Source organism: Leptinotarsa decemlineata, unplaced genomic scaffold (genome assembly GCF_025532065.1).
Source record: "Leptinotarsa decemlineata unplaced genomic scaffold, Ldec_3_MD MMD2_P_RNA_scaffold_2, whole genome shotgun sequence".
In the NCBI taxonomy this organism is placed as follows: domain Eukaryota; kingdom Metazoa; phylum Arthropoda; class Insecta; order Coleoptera; family Chrysomelidae; genus Leptinotarsa; species Leptinotarsa decemlineata.
This window is the reverse complement of record NW_027412529.1, coordinates 14,845,680-14,862,629: the sequence shown is the minus strand read 5'-3', so window position 1 is coordinate 14,862,629 and position 16,950 is coordinate 14,845,680. Positions and strand designations below refer to the sequence as shown.

The 16,950-nt window shown below is 35.6% G+C and overlaps 2 protein-coding genes across 2 annotated transcripts in view; both read right to left on the bottom strand.

Moving 5' to 3' along the window:
- Positions 1 to 12,596, bottom strand: part of LOC111507903 (juvenile hormone esterase) — a 49,964-nt gene extending 37,368 nt beyond the window's left edge. Inside the window, exon 1 of the mRNA XM_074184063.1 lies at positions 12,392 to 12,596. Coding sequence (XP_074040164.1) covers positions 12,392 to 12,526 — 135 coding nt within the window. The 5' untranslated portion in view covers positions 12,527 to 12,596. The remainder of the gene's footprint in view (positions 1 to 12,391) is intronic.
- Positions 5,730 to 12,384, bottom strand: LOC141486331 (uncharacterized). The gene is made up of 3 exons (XM_074184082.1): positions 10,061 to 12,384; positions 9,780 to 10,001; positions 5,730 to 9,723 (listed from the first exon to the last, which is right to left on the bottom strand). Exons 1-3 carry the CDS (start codon positions 10,229 to 10,231, stop codon positions 9,076 to 9,078), a joined length of 1,041 nt encoding a protein of 346 aa, XP_074040183.1. The 5' UTR covers positions 10,232 to 12,384; the 3' UTR covers positions 5,730 to 9,075.
- Positions 12,597 to 16,950: the final 4,354 nt, after the last annotated feature.

The following is a 16,950-nucleotide window of genomic DNA, read 5'->3' as shown; positions in this document are numbered from 1 at the left end:
CCTTTTTTTACTACTTGTTTTCTTTTTTCTAAATAACTACTCAGAATATTGAGACATTTTCCTCGAATTCCTTTCCTTTGTACCAATATAAGGTGATCCACAGTATCGAAGGCCTTGCTTAGGTCATTGAAGAGGCATAAACAAGGCTTTCCATTTTCTAGAGCTTTATAAATTTCATTAGTTAACTCCAATAGAACATCTTCTGTGGAAGTTCTTTCGTTGAAACCACCAAATTGTTTTTCAGAAATTAAATGATATTTGTTAATAAAGTTTACTAATCTTGCTTTTATGATTTTTTCCAGGATTATCGATGAATGGTTGATCAGAGATTTTGTTCTATAATTATTCACAGAGGTTTCGTCCCCGTTTCTATTGGGCACACTATTGACTCCTTGAACACATCAGGCCAAACTTCCTTCCTAAGGCAGGTATTAATTATATATTTCAGAGGTTCAAGTATATCATTTGCAATTGACTTGATCACCGGCCCTGATTCCATCGGCTCCCGGTGATCTGTTGTTTTTCAGTTGATGGATGATATTCAAAATTTCCTCATTATCAGCTTCTCTCAATATAATTGAATTTGATATTGTCACTGATTTTATTTGAAAATTAGGATTTTTTATTATTTCTTCTGATGAAACCTTACCCATTTCAATAAATTCAGAATTGAACTCATTGGCAGTTTCGGTTTTGTTAATTAATATTTCGCCGCGATAATTCTTTATTGGCCCTATGACTTTAGTTTTTATTTTTTCACAAGTAAGTTTTTGAACAATGTTCCATAACTGTTTCGGGTTTTGTTCATTCATTTGAATTTAATTTTTGTAATATTTTTGTTTGAATACTACTGGAGTTTTTTCCCAACACCAAATCGTTATTTTCAACACTTCGACACGTGTTTCGATCACCAAGTGATCATCTTCAAAGAGGAAGATTAAAACTAGAAACTGATGCGAGCTAACCCTATTTATGCTATAAAGGTAACCCATACAGGTAAACCATCCAGGCATACCAACCATACAGGTATACCAACCAAAATTGATTTTACAATTTTGCCTTATCTATTATTTTACAATATATGTTTATATAAAACAATTTTCAGCTATATAAAAATTAATTTCACAATATTGCCTATCCAAATTTATTTTTGCAATGTGTCCTTATGTAGTAATCAGTAAACCCAACAACATTATTTTATTTTATTTTAACAAGCTATATAGTATGCTCTTTGGTATAGGTCCGTCATCGTTATTCATAATATTATTGTGTTTACTTATTTCTACACTATCATAGGCATCTAGTTTCCTGTTGTTGTTAACTTGTCTAACTAATCTTAATGAACTGAAGTCTATAGAATGGTTTTGTTGCTGCTGATTTTTCAGGTCTTCCATATTTTAAGTGTACTATGTGTTCCTTATATCTCACTTTAATAGATCTTTCTGTCTGTCCATAATATTTTGCATCGCAGTAAGGACTGCGATGTTTACCTGTATGGGTTACCTTCGTAGCATAAATAGGGTTAGCTCGCATCAGTTTCTAGTTTTAATCTTCCTCTTTGAAGATGATCACTTGGTGATCGAAACGCGTGTCGAGGTGTTAAAAATAACGATTTGGTGTTGGGAAAAAACTCCAGTGATATTCATTACTACACCAAGGGTTCCAAACAGTGCATCATAAGTATATTTTTATTTGAGTATAGATATTAAGTTCGTTAATTTATTTTTAAAATCAGTGTAATTACTTTTAAGCAAAATGTTATGTGGTTCTTTCAAAGTTCCTTTAAACATTTCATTTTTTTTTATTTACCAATTTCAATAGCGAATCTGTCATCCATGGTTCAATTTTTGTGTTTCTTCTGAATACATTTTTGTGTCTGTGATCGATTTTATAATTTTCATTAAGAGTATGAGTGAATTTATTTGCGACAATATTAAGATTTGTTTGTTCATAAATATTATCCCAAATTGTGATTGATGTACCTAACAGTTTTGATATCTTTATTATTCTGTTGTTTTCTGAAATATTTGTTCATAACAACTTGCAGAATAACGGTTGCATGATCAGTTATAATCGTGTCGAGAACTATGAAATGGAATATTGAAATTTGCCTTTCTGTGATCTGATTTGGAGCATTTATGGAATTATATCAACAGTTCCTCTAAAGTTTCTCAATTATCCAAAGGAACAATTGTAGCCTACGTGACTTTTTGCGCTTCTTCTTCCATCCATTTTTAGATGGCATCTATTCCAACAATCTTGTTGCTTCTACGTGTTCAGTCTCACATCTTGTATGAATCTCAAATATTCAACTTTCTTCTCCAGTTGCATCTCTGCATTTCAAAATTTCAGAGTTCTCAGCACCCCTGTTTGATAATCTTTCTCAATGTTGAATAAGTAGTTTGTCTGAAGTGTTCAATGCGAATGAGATAAGAGTGATGGGGCTCAAAGCCTTTGTCGGATCTTTTCTCTGTTTGCGAAAGTTGGTTTATTTTCTACGTCTATTGTTTGACATTATGAACTGTGGTAAATTCCCACTTAATCGTCCCACCCGGTCATATCGTGATCTGTCTACTTTTCGGACTCGAACTAGCTTTTTCTCATTCTTGATTGGTGGCAGTTCATGAAGAAGGTACACTGATCCACTGATGATTTTCCAAGATCCTCCCTGATTGATTGGTTTCAATTCGACCAGAATGTCTGTCCTAAAATGATATCAATTTCCTACATACCCACGATGTTAATTCAGGAGTAATATCAAACTTATCTATAAACTTCATAGGATTTCACACGTAGTTTTCTACGGTTAAAAAAGGTCACAGACAGAGTTCTCCGCATTTTCTTCATACTTGTAGTCTACTCAGTTTAGACGAGGATGAATGCAAAACTAAGAATTCTGAGAAATCATGTGATATCCTAGGGTTTGTTGGCGATACCAGAACAATTGGCACAGAATGCACCTATTGGAATCAACTCAATTCTCAGATGCCCATCATCCATGGATCTATATATCCCTTTCTCAATGAAACGAACTTCTAACGGCAAACCTTGGTTCAACAAATATTGTGAGCAAGCTGTCACCTACAAAAATCTTGCGTTACGACAGTGGCGCGAAAGTCTCAGTGCCATTTATGCTGAGTTTGTAGCAACAGCTGAAGCTGTTAATCAAAACTTTACCAAATACACAATTCCACCACTAACACAAGCGAATGGTTTAGTTGCAACAACAACCATGGAAAAAGAAAATCTACTAGCTGAACAATTTGGGTCCCACTCCACGTTTGATTTTCTTTCCAAATAACTATAGACCAGTCGTTTTTCTATCGGTGATATAAAAAAATCATTGAGAAAGCCATAAACCTTAAATATTCGGAAAGCTTCAACATCTTGAGCGATCATCGATATGGCTTTCGGAAACAAAATCAACAGGCGACCTTCTATCGTATGTCACCCATATTTGAAATAACGCAATCGAAGAACATGGAGAATTAAGAGCTGTTGCGCTTGATGTTTCTAAGGCCTTCAACCGTATTTGCTGGCTATGGCTTGTTGGATCAGTTATGGGTATGGCTCTCCAGCTTCCTGAAAGGACGTTCCCTGCTAGTGGCCATCGATGGATATATCTCGAATAATTTTATCATTAACGCTGGTGTTCCACAAGGATCCATATTGTCTCCAATCCTCTTTTTATTGTATATCAATGACTCATTGGAAAAAAAATAAGTATCTAATATATTTCTTTGCTAACGCTGCACACTTGTCTCGTCATTCCAATTGGATTCCAGAACATTGGCTGCGGATGCACATCTTCACCGGCAGCAGAAGATTATATATCTTAATGAGGATCTAGAAACTATTTCGAAATGGGGTGAAAATAACCAGGGTCGAATTAATGCAACAAAAACCCAGGCAACAGTTTTCTCCAAAAAGATAAATGTCTCCCAACCGGATATAATAATTTCATGACAGACAATTCTGCTTTCTACTTCGATAAGTTTGTTGTGGGGTTGAAATGGAAACTAATATGTCTTGGTACATCAATATCGCTGGAATCGCAAAGGTTGCTTCTCAAAAGCTCGGAACACTATTCCGAACCAGAAAACTGTACACACCTCAGCAACTTTTGATGCTTTATGAAGCTCAGATCAGACCTTCTTTGGAGTACCGAACTCCGCCCCCAAACGCACCCTGAAACTGTTGAATTCCATCCAAAAAAGAGTCATCCGCCTGATTGGGGACACGAATATCACTTGCAACCTCGATAACATCGAAGAAAAATTGGAGATTTCTGTCTCTTCTATGGATACTTTCACATGAAGTTTCTAGAGCGGTACATATCAGAAATACGCGACGGAATGTGGATGCTTATCGTTTCAAGGTTCAACTCAGTACACCTTGAACTTCACTCTTCAAGAACTCTTTTATTTGGTGAACTGCGTTCATGTGAAATGAACTTCCTGAGAACGTATTTACAAATGGATTTAATCTCCAGCGATCCAAATCTAATGTGAACCGCTACTTTCGCACAGACACTGCTCTTGAAGCGTCTCGAGGATTTCCCTGAAGTGCTTGTGTTTCGCCCTTGAAAAAAAGGTACACTGTGGACTGATTTCCACCACAGAGCCTCGGGGTAACAGCCTTCAGTAACTATGAAAGACTTCCGGAGAGAATCAAATCCCAGTTGGTAGGCCGTGATAGAATTCCACTTGTAGTACCAAACGTTTCGTCTGCTACTGCGGTAGACATCAGTCGTTTGTGCGTTGACTACGAGGGCGATGATTATATTTGGAAGTCTCAGCAATGATCCTAATATACTTCCAGAGGAAGTTTGTGAATTGTCTCCTTGCTCGATTAACACAAATGCAGATATAGGTCTAGAACAGAGGTTTGCATACAGTCGACGAGAAGGTGGTAGTTTTCGTGACACTGGACGTACGGAAAGTATTGAACATCATTCCGTGGTAGAAAATAAAGAAATACCCAGTCGAAGAATTTCTCAATCGTCACAACTTTTAGAATGACAGTTCTCTTGAAATCGACAGATAGGTATGTTGACCTCGTTACTGGTGTTCCACATTGTTTAATGCTAGGTCTAACTATGTGACGTAATTTGAAATGAGTATTTCTATTTCTAACTTCAATCAATAAAAGGAATAGCGATTCATGAATAATAATTTTTACTTTCCGTATGTTTCCGTTAACGAAATACAAAACCAATTCTTGAAAACCATTTGAAAACTCTTCCAGTATATAAATATGAGGGAGCAAATTGATAATAAATGCCATTTTACTTTAGCAGCAGAATGAATTACACTGTTAAAAAAATTTGTGTAAATTCACATAACATTACGCTGGCCACAAATAACCAACGTAATGTCATGTGAAAATACAACAGGGGTTGTAACGAAGACAGTCCATCATAAATTATGTAGAACAAAAACCGTTAATATAATGGAGAATAACACAAATACTAATGAAACAGTAAAATATGAATTGGAATAGTTCTGCATATGTAATGTAATTTTAAATAATATTTTAAGTAAATTTCCTCAATAGTAACTCAAAATTCTGTGATAGGTAACGGAATTTTGCAGAAGAACTTATGTAATATTTACCTTATTAATAATGTGTTTTCACATTGTATATTTCCATTTTCAGTGTATGTTTACAATGTATTATAACAATGTATTTTCACATATTTCATTGTCATTTCACAATGGACATATTTCACTTTTGCCTTTATGTTAATTTGAAAATTGAGTGTTATCTATCAAAGGGAAAGTTTTATCAAGCATAACACTGAAATGAAAGCAAAGTATGGATTTATATATCAGAGCATTCCTATTGTTACCATTTCCGGATTGAAAATTCCACGTAGGTAGCTATAGCTTTTGTGAATACTAGATCTTCTTACGAAAACCACAGATGTGCGACTGACTTCTGTTGATGACTGCGCTTTTATTTGTAACCATGTAACTGCCCAATCTATGCCATTTGACTACACCATATTGATAAGGGCCAACTAGCCCAAAACACGTGCCTTTTCGAATCCAATTATATGTTATTATGTGAAGGTCGAATCCAAATATATATTTCGATGTATAACAGAATTATCATATCTCACTGAGAAATGTGTACATGGACCTGAATCATTTTTTCGAAGAGTTGTATCATATCAGAATACTCTAAGTCAAGAATGTGTACCAAATTTAATAGAATTAAATAAATTAAAGTTCAACTGAATACATACCGAGAAATGAAACACATGGCATCTAACAATAATAACCAACTAGAAAATAAAATTTGAAAAAATGTTGTTGAAACTTAACTAGAATTCAATTCAACATCATCAGTGCAGCATATATTGCATGAACATTAGAAAAAAAACATTTCAAACATAAAAACACATTAAATTAGGTTTATTATCAACTGTGATAATAAGTTGTGATAAGTTATAAGTGAATAAATATTACTGGAGTTTTTTCCCAACACCACATCTTTGAGTTTTGATCTTCCTCTTGAAGATGATCACTTGGTGATCGAAACACGTGTGGAGATGTTAAAATAACGGTTTGATGTTGAGAAAAACCTGCAGTAATGATCATTACTACACCAAAGGTTCCAAACAGTGCATCACAAATAAGTACATAAGTTAATTTCAAGCACATTATTTCATAAAATCTTCACTTTTCAAGTTTGACAAATTTGTTTATGAAATTGAAAACTATTTTCTCCACCGGATTCAGCCTTTTATATTCGAAACCCGAATCTGCTGAATTTTCAAAATTAGACGCTGTAACAACTCTAATATTATTGAAAAACCTTTTGGATATTGAATATCACCACCTTTAATGCTTCTAGGAAATTCACAAATCCTTCTACATCAACTTCTTCCTGCTCGACGTATACATATTAAACGGAATTCGTGGTTGCTGCAAGAAAAGTGAATATTGTTAGTATGTGATATTTTTATAAACTTAATTTCAGAAAAACTTTCACTTGAATTATCTGTCATTCATTTGAAAACAAAAATTAAAATTTTCTATAAGATTTCGGGAATATGGTGTTCGCTGTTATCACCCGAAGACGAATGTGTAAGCAGATAAATTCAGCATCACGCCAGTAACGGTGGCGTGATGCTGAATTTCTTAGTGATACACATTCATATAAACACAATTTACATTTGAACATTATCTCTTACCTTTTTGATCACTTTGAATACCTCACTATTTGCACAATAATCCTTTATTGAAAAACAATGAAATCACGAATTTTCTTCACAAGTTATAACGCTTGAACATGATGTTTTTGGTCATCGGTTATAGGGGTATGCGCCTGGCTCCCCGCGACCCGAAGTTATTTTCGATCTTTATTTGATGCACACTGCCTACGAGCAATTATCCTTTTCCGACAACACGATAACATGTTAATGGACTGATCCAAATATACTTAATATACCTATACTGTAAAATCTACCCATTTGATATGTGAGCTGTGAAGAATATAGGTAGTGATTTTACCAATATTTATTAAAATTCACAGATCACTTCCTGTACATAACTGATTCCATAACTTCTTAGAGAAAGTTCACATTTCATCTGAATATTCACAGAGTAAAATGAGTTTTACCTCATTTGTATTGATTTATTACACAACTTTGCATTTTTACATTATATATCAGATTATTAGACTAAAACAGAGTTTTGATTGTGAAATATTTCCTAATATGTTCTGGAAAATTACTTCAATTTTTAACAGTGTATATCAATCAAATTTTTGGATCATATTATCTAAAAACGCAAAAAGTCAATGAGGCTACCTACAGTGTTTTCCGGAAACTTGAAGGGAATGGACCGTTCAAACAACTTTTTTGATTGTTTTTTTGAATTTTGCAATCAATGTGATGGAATGCCGAAACTTCAAATAAAAGAGTACAATATCAATAATTTGAAAAATAACTAGCTTCCCTGTGTTGTATATAGGAATTGAAGAGTTCAAAGATTCTAGAAACAGATGAATTTCGAAGGTAATGTTCCACTTGACGTAGCTCATAGTGAGTTCAATTTTGATAACAAAACGTTCTAAAAATATTTGTTCAGTAACGGAGCGTTTCTTATCATTTCACAGTGTAAAAATATATAATGATAACTCAGGTCCATTATTTATTCAGCAATTATCTATATGATATGTATTTTTTAATTGAAACTGGAGTTTTTTTCACATTACTCAATATTCACATTCCTAAATTTTCAGGAAATACGAATGAAGAAAAAAGAATTTCTAGTCAGTTTCATTTCAGTAATTACTTTCTCCTGTTTCACTTGTAAAAAAAAGTTTCAGTATTCAAAAAACACATTTTCAGTCAATTTACACTTATCTCTGTTTCTCCGTACTGGTGAGTTCCAGGAAGCTGAAATTTGGTATATGAGTGCTTCTCAGGTCTCAAGTGCGCACTAATAAAAGATTTTCAAATATTCCAACTGGGGATCCCTCTGTGGGGGTAAAAGTGGGGCGTTTACATATGAAAATAACTTTTTCATCATTGTTTCTCCGTGCCGCTATATTTTCGAAGGCTGAAATTTTGTATGTAGGTTCGTTTTATGTTGTGCATGGGCAATACAAGCACATACAAGCAACATCTGATGCTTCTGTGGTTTCTACGATGTTTATTCAACTGTATGTATTACCTACTTTAGTTATTTCTTTTCATGATTTGAATCTGAATAAACATTATCATTATTATTATTATTAAAAAATATAAGAGAGGATTTTCAAATATACAACTGAGGCACCCCCTGGTTATGAAAGGGGAGCCTTTACATATGAAAATTACCTTTTGTACAACTGTCATTGAAAGTGACATTTTTAATGGTTGTCAAGAGTATTAAAAGATGATGTTTATAAAGTAGCGTGTTGAAAATATTCTTTATTTCTGACCGGGATATTATAAGCTTATATCGTCATAATTACGCTATCAATAAAGAGGGTCATAACTCCCTTGGGACATTATCGATTTTATAATTCCCTCTACCTTTCACAAGTAAAAATAAATAGAAATGAAAACTGAACCATATTTTATTTATTCACGTCATTACAAATAATAAATGTACAATTTTGAAATGTTCCCTGAAAATTACTTCCGCCACTGGAAACAATTTCTTCTTTTGTATGGCTGGAGCTTCTGTTCACTACAGTCGAGGTACCTGCCTCTTCTGATGACAAAGTAGACAACATACGCGCCGTTTTATTTCTCAATTCGATGCTATCCTCCAAATACCCCTCCGCCACCGTGGAACTTTTCCAACCTCCGTGTCTTTTTAAGTAAGTCATAGTTGCTCCTGCATTGGCTAGAGCAGTAGCAGAAGTGCGACGAAGGCAATGTCCCGTATAGGAAGATGAGTTTGGCAATCCTAAATACATTGCGATTTTGCTGGGGATTTTCCCAAACATGTTTTTTCCAATTGACTGAGATGTACATTTATTTCGTCGGAAGCTCAAAAAAAATCGTTCAATACCTTTAGGACGCAAAGACATATAAAGTCCTAATAAAGGCAAAGCGGAGAACTCTTTTTCATCCACAACTGTAAATTTCTTCGATACACCAGTTTTACTTTCCGGTACGTTCACTACCATAACGGAATCCCGGTCCTCTATATCCGATATCTTCATATTCAAAAGTTCCTGACTTCTGCATCCTCCAAAATAACCCATAATCAAAACAACCTATAACAAAAAAAAGGAAATAAATACACACAAAAGGAAAATAAGAAAAAAATTACCTTATGCAATAAATGAATATCATTAGGAGCGTCCTTTAGGAATCTGATAACATCTTTAGGAGATACAACAGCAGACTTTTTCGGCTTATAACTCTTACTCTTCCGTTTCAAAAAAGCCTGTAGTTCATTGAACTTGGTGATATCTCGTTTCTCATGTATAGTCACCATCGATTTTAGCATTGACCATTCAGTCCATAAAGAATTCGGACTATACGTTTCTGACTGAAACGAATAAACACAATTACTACCAAATCTACCGAAAAACATAGAAAATTCCTTACCAGTTCTTGAAAATATGCCAGAAATACAGTTTCAGTGACATCTTTTGGCATAACATTTTTCCGTGTCAGCCAGTCCAGATATATCTTGTATTCTTTTTGGTATACGGCTTCACTTTTCGATGGAATTAATGATTCTCTTGCTTGTTCAGCTTTTTTCAAAATATCCTCCATTATATTTGGGGTAGAAAACACGTTTTCACCGCAAACACAGTTTGATAACAAAGTTCTGTTTATAAGCAAGTAACATAGCAACAACCTAGCAACAAGAAAACTCTACTATAATCAACGGTACCTGATTCAAATATACCGGGAAGGTAATGAATTGGTACATTTTTCCGTTTCAAAAATGAACAAAATTTTATTGAAATCGGTCAGAAATAAAATTATCTATGTACCACGGGAATTAATGAGCCTTAATAACCTCAGGCAATTGCTGTCCCTCGGGCCAGAGGCCCTCGGGACGCAAACTTTGCCATCGGTAATTAAGGCCCTCCTAATTCCCTTGATACATAAATAACTATAACACTAGTGTTCTCAACACTAGTGTTGAAAATATTTTTAACACGATTTTTTACAAACTATCAATAAACAAAACATAATTATTCAATTTTCAAGGAACTTTTATTATGAACAATAGATATAGATACAATTGAATTCTGTTACAAATGTATTATCCATTATTTACATTTTCATGACTGCTGATATTAATACCTTGCGATGTTGAAGTGCTGAATTAGTTTCATGGACATTAAGCTAGCTGTTGGGATTATTCTTTTAGCAACAGCCTTTTTATAAGAAATAGATTGATCGATGTAGCAGCTACTGTTGTAGACTTCCATCTTTCATGCTTCCTAATATCCGTTATATTTGCTCCTAATTCTGCTAGCAAAGAAGCAGAAGACCTTCTGAAACAGTGACCTGTATATTCCTTCAGTTCCGAGAGGTTCAGAAACTCAGCAATGGTAGAGGGCATTTTCCCAAACGTGTTTACACCAACTGGGTTGGCACTGCATTTATAATTTGAGTATTTCAGAAAAAAACGTTGATGATTGATAACGGAAGGGCGTAATACAGCGTATTTATTAAAATAGTCAATGTTTTTCCAATAATGCAAAAAAACGACCTATTTTCGTTTTTGTATTTGGAATTTGAACAATCAATGATTTATTTATCCATTAATTTAATGTCTTCCATTAATAAATGACACAGCTTTTCGCGCCAGCAGGCTTCATACATTCCGAAAATATTGGCAACTCTCATCATCAAATATTTTCCATCTGGCTCCTCATTTATAAACCTCTGGACTTGTTCAAACATAAGAGTTCTTGATTTTTCGGGCCTATAACTTTCCTTTTTCCGCTTTGAGAATGCTATTATTAAAATATTTTCTTGTATCACCACCAGATTAAACGCACTTGACTTTATCATTTAAAACTTGCTCCACAAAATTGAAGGGTTCCATATTTTTGAGTTCTCTTCCAGACGGTTTCTCTGATATTTTCTTCGACGTTTTTTAGTCTACACCATCTAAGAAAATCAGAATATGCGATGTTGTACTGCTAAGCCAATTTTTTTGGTAACAATTCAGTTGAGCTCTTTTTGCAGCCTCTTCAATATCGTCAGGAACACACAATTCCTCACTATTTTTCTTCATCATACAAGACATTAAACACCAGCAAGAACTTCAAATGTGACTTTAAATAAAACTGGTGAGCTTTAAACAATACTATTTGTTGGTAACCAGGTAATTTGGCGTCACCTGACACGGCCACTTCATATCAAATTCATCTATTTCATTATGAAAAGAGAACAGTTGTACAAAAAACTTTGTATGATATTTGTGTTGAAAGTATGTTTTATTTTGTTCGTGAAATTGCTCAATTCGTTCAATTCAGTCACAAAATAAAACCTTACTTTCAACACTCGTATCATAAGTAGCTATTTAATCACCGTTTCTGCATACCAGTATATTTTCGGAGGCTGAAACTTTGTATGTAGATTCATTTCATATTGTAGGTGTGGAATAAGGAAAGATTTTCGGATATTCCAACTGGGCGCCAGCCGTGAGGGAAAAAATCGCGTTTATAAAAATATGTTTCATCACTGTTTCTGTATGTCCCTAAATTTTCGGGTAATGAATTTATATTCAATATCAGCATTGCACCTGTGCGGATCCGGGGCGGCTCGCTAGTAGTGTAAATTAGGGACAGTAGGACTCCATATGGGAGGAAACTCTCGTGATAAATCACTCAGTATAATTTCAAAAATCAGTGTATGGAATTTGATATACCAGTACCTGAGCTACAGCATGATTCAGTTGTAAATCTTTACCTTAAATCTTAGGTCTCCCACCGGTGGCTTCGCATAAGGAATTCCAAGAAAAGAAAAGAACTGTTGGCCATCTAGATCAGTTCCCAAACAGCCTTTGACCTTACCTTCGGAAATACTGGCAACCGGCACTGTCATTTTCGACGAACGAATGTATCGATGTCGTAGCTTGTTACGCTTGGAAACGAATGATACCAACACGAAAATGATGTTTTTATCAGTACCGCTCGTATTTATTTAACCTACGAGGCAAAATAGTTAACCCATCATATACAGGATCGTACAAGCAAAAAATTAGTTCATCGTAGAATTGTGATAACCGTGATCAATTGCTTGAAAAAATATGTATTTATTTAATGAATCGAAGAGGTTTTGTATGAAACTGTATATTTATAAAATCATTGCAAAGCGCTTTCGACTTTCGTCATCATCAGTGCTCACTTGTCAGGCAACAGGAAGTATCAAAATGAGTACATGGCACATTTGTAATATTTGACTTATACAAAACAAAATAGGCTGATAGCCAAGATAATACATTTTTGGATTGAGGCCATGGGGTTCAGTCAAAGTATAATACTTTGACAAAGTTAAGAATCGCTTTCCAGTATGTTATTCATCACGAAAAAGCTACTCTAATAGCGAAACATGTCGTGATATTTTATGAAAACTAAAATTTATGAAGATCAAATCGTTAGGTGTAGTTTGTGACATTACCATGCTATTACTCTTCAACCACTAGCCGAACAATCATCATTATATGTTCAAAATTGCTATTTCTTCATTGGAATCTTGAAAATATCCAACAAACAGACATGCTTGTCAGCTTTGACGTAGAATCCCTTTTTAAAAATATCTCACTGTCCGAAACCCTATTTGACCTTAAAACGAAACACCAAATTTCTCAAGAGACTCTCAACCTCATGTCAATCACCTATTTCCTTTCCACGGCAAATTTTCACAAACAAGTGAAAGGCGCCCCCTTAGGTTCTCCACTCTCTCCAGTTCTTGAAAAATCTTCACATGGACGACTGAAAACAGAGCCAATGACAAGTCTGACCTCATACCTCCATATTGGCTTCGATACGTAGTTGACGTCTTTGTTATATTTCCTCATGGATTTGAAATTCTTCATATATTTCTAAACCATGCACATAAACTACTTACATTTCGATCTGAAATTTACAATGGAAGTCGAAAATAAAAACTAATTTTCATTCCTAAACGTTCTAATCACAGAATCCAATAGTTCCTTATCACACACTGTTTACCGAAAAACCACGGATACTAATCGCTTCATCAATCCAATGTCCCAACATCATTCTGCCCAGTTGAATTTTGTTCTGGATTCCCTCAAACTCAGGTCTATCAGTCATAATAACAGCCATAGTAGTTTCAAGGAACTAAACCAGAGGTTCTCAAACTTATTTTGTCTACCGCCCACTTTTTTTTTACTTTACGACATCTTAAGAATAGCAATCGCAGTCATTATTTCAATAATTAAATTATGTGTGTCATGTGAAAATGAGACGTTGTGATAAGGGTAATGTAAAAGAACATTTCATAATATTAGGAAAACTTTCTTATTAGTCAGTGGGCTATGCTCGAAGACTGGCCGTAAACAAATCTAAAGTAAATGGAACTTCAAACGTTCCAGCCAGTCTCTATATACCTACACAGTAGGTTTAATGGACTGACACCTATTAGAAAACAACTACTCCCCTGGCTAATACCACGAAGGGCGTTGGATTATATCCGACAGGCGTCAGTGCAGGAATTTTCACAGAAAATGTCCTGCATATGCAATTGGCAGTACAACTGAAAGAGTCGACCTTCAATTATGGAACGGGCACACTTGCAGACCGGTTTCGGGCTTATTAGCCACTCATCAGTGCAAGATAGTGACCATCATCGACCTAAAGTCAATGATATTCCACAATTGAATATCGGAATTCTCTCAGAGTATTTCATTCCTCTTCCGAAGTTGGAGCAAACATCACAAATGTCACTCCATCTAGTGGACGAGGTACTAACATTTGTGATGTTTGCTCCAACTTCGGAAGAGGAATGAAATACTCTGAGAGAATTCCGATTTTCAATTGTGGAATATCATTGACTTTAGGTCGATGATGGTCACTATCTTGCACTGATGAGTGGCTAATAAGCCCGAAACCGGTCTGCAAGTGTGCCCGTTCCATAATTGAAGGTCGACTCTTTCAGTTGTATTGCCAATTGCATATGCAGGACATTTTCTGTGAAAATTCCTGCACTGACGCCTGTCGGATATAATCCAACGCCCTTCGTGGTATTAGCCAGGGGAGTAGTTGTTTTCTGATAGGTGTCAGTCCAATAAACCTACTGTGTAGGTATATAGAGACTGGCTGGAACGTTTGAAGTTCCATTTACTTTAGATTTGTTTACGGCCAGTCTTCAAGCATAGCCCACTGACTAATAAGAAAGTTTTTTTCCTTATTCAGAGGAATCGGGCAAATTACGGATATGCAGTTGGTTAGTACCTCGTCCACTAGATGGAGTGACATTTGTGATGTTTGCTCCAACTTCGGAAGAGGAATGAAATACTCTGAGAGAATTCCGATTTTCAATTGTGGAATATCATTGACTTTAGGTCGATGATGGTCACTATCTTGCACTGATGAGTGGCTAATAAGCCCGAAACCGATCTGCAAGTGTGCCCGTTCCATAATTGAAGGTCGACTCTTTCAGTTGTATTGCCAATTGCATATGCAGGACATTTTCTATGAAGATTCCTGCACTGACGCCTGTCGGATATAATCCAACGCCCTTCGTGGTATCAGCCAGGGAATTAGTTGTTTTCTGATTGGTGTCAGTCCATTAAACCTACTGTGTAGGTTTACCAAAGACTGGCTGGAATGTTTGAAGTTCCATTTACTTTAGATTTATTAGGAAAACTTTTATTTATGTTATTAAAACAAACATTTCAATATGAATTTCAAAACTATTCTAATGTGAAGGATCAATTTGATGATTTCTAACAAGTTTGTTAATATCAGGCTCGAATTTACTGGAAAATATCCGTAAGTCACCGCGTTCGGTAATCTGCAACCGATTTCTCTTTTTAGTTAGCAACGTTGCCACATCACTAAATCTACGTTCACACAAATACGGTGATGGGAATGCTATCAAAAATGAATGAATGAACGATGGACCACAATCCAGAGTACAATTGCGGGATTGGCTTTTGTAGCCAAAATTCTTGGTATCCATTTTTGAATCGTCGTCGTCTTTCTTAGAAAACGCTGAAAAAGTTTTGAAAAAGTTTTGACACAGTTAGCTGAGCTGACTTTTTCTTTTCCAGTTCTTGAAAATGAGTCACACTTTTGTGTTTTTTTATTTGAATGCATTTTATTAATTGATCTTGTAGCCTTGAAGCGATGAGCTTCATTCGAAAATGTTTTTTGACAAATAAGGCACATAGGCAAAGATGGATTTGTGGGATTTTCAATGAATACATATTTCATATATTTCATATAAATCGAGTATTGAAAATTTGCTAATGACACCACTCACAGTATTCGCCATCACACGTACAGCACTTTACCTAGCTAATTGCTAACTAAATTCACTTGTTTTCGTAATATCGTCGAATGACATTACTGGCTGGATGGCGCGCGCGCTTTTATATGAGGCAGCGAGCGAGCCTGGTACTTTCGAAAATGGAGACTAAATACTTCTTGCTTCGCATTGAAGCTTACCGCCATCTATTGTAAAATTTGACAGGAAATAGTTACTGTCCATCCCCCTAGATGGCGCTACACGAGGAAACGCGCGTTAAGCGTAAAGGAGCGGCCACAAGGGGGCGTTATCGCCCACTTTAAGAAATACTAAACTAGACGAACTCAAATCCACACTTTGCGAAAATGACTATCTCGAATTCCAAATCCAAAAATTCTTTCAATCTCATCAAACCCGTACCTCACATGTACCCCACATCTCAAACAGCTCAGTGAACAGGCGGACCACCCCAACAAAGTGAGCCGAATGCTGAACAGTCACGATATAAGAACAGTATTCACAGGCACCAATCAAATTTTCACTCTTCTAGGAACATCAGAGGACACAATAGGCAATGGGGTTCAGAGTATATGCAGAATATCATGTTCCATCTGCTCCAGAACTTACATCGGTCAGACCAACAGATCCTATGAACATGATCTTGCTGTCCGTAAATCAGTTCCAGCCTCATCCCTTATCAAACATCATTGTGAAACAGGTCACACCATTGCCATTGCCACCGAAAAAACTCTCCCGACCATGATAATTCGCGAAACTATTGATTTTGACAACAAACTCAACTGCCTCAACAAACGAGATGTTTAACAAAGATTGAATCATTCATCTCACAACACCCTATGCATCTCACAACATTGCACACCTCGTTCCTGTAAGTCGCAATCCCATTCCTGACACCAACCCCACTATCGCTCCCACTGCCGGTCCGCCTCTCAACTCGTCCAAGGACATACCAGAGAACTGTTGGACCGACAGTTAAGGCTTGGGAGTAGGCAGATTGAGACCCTTGCAGA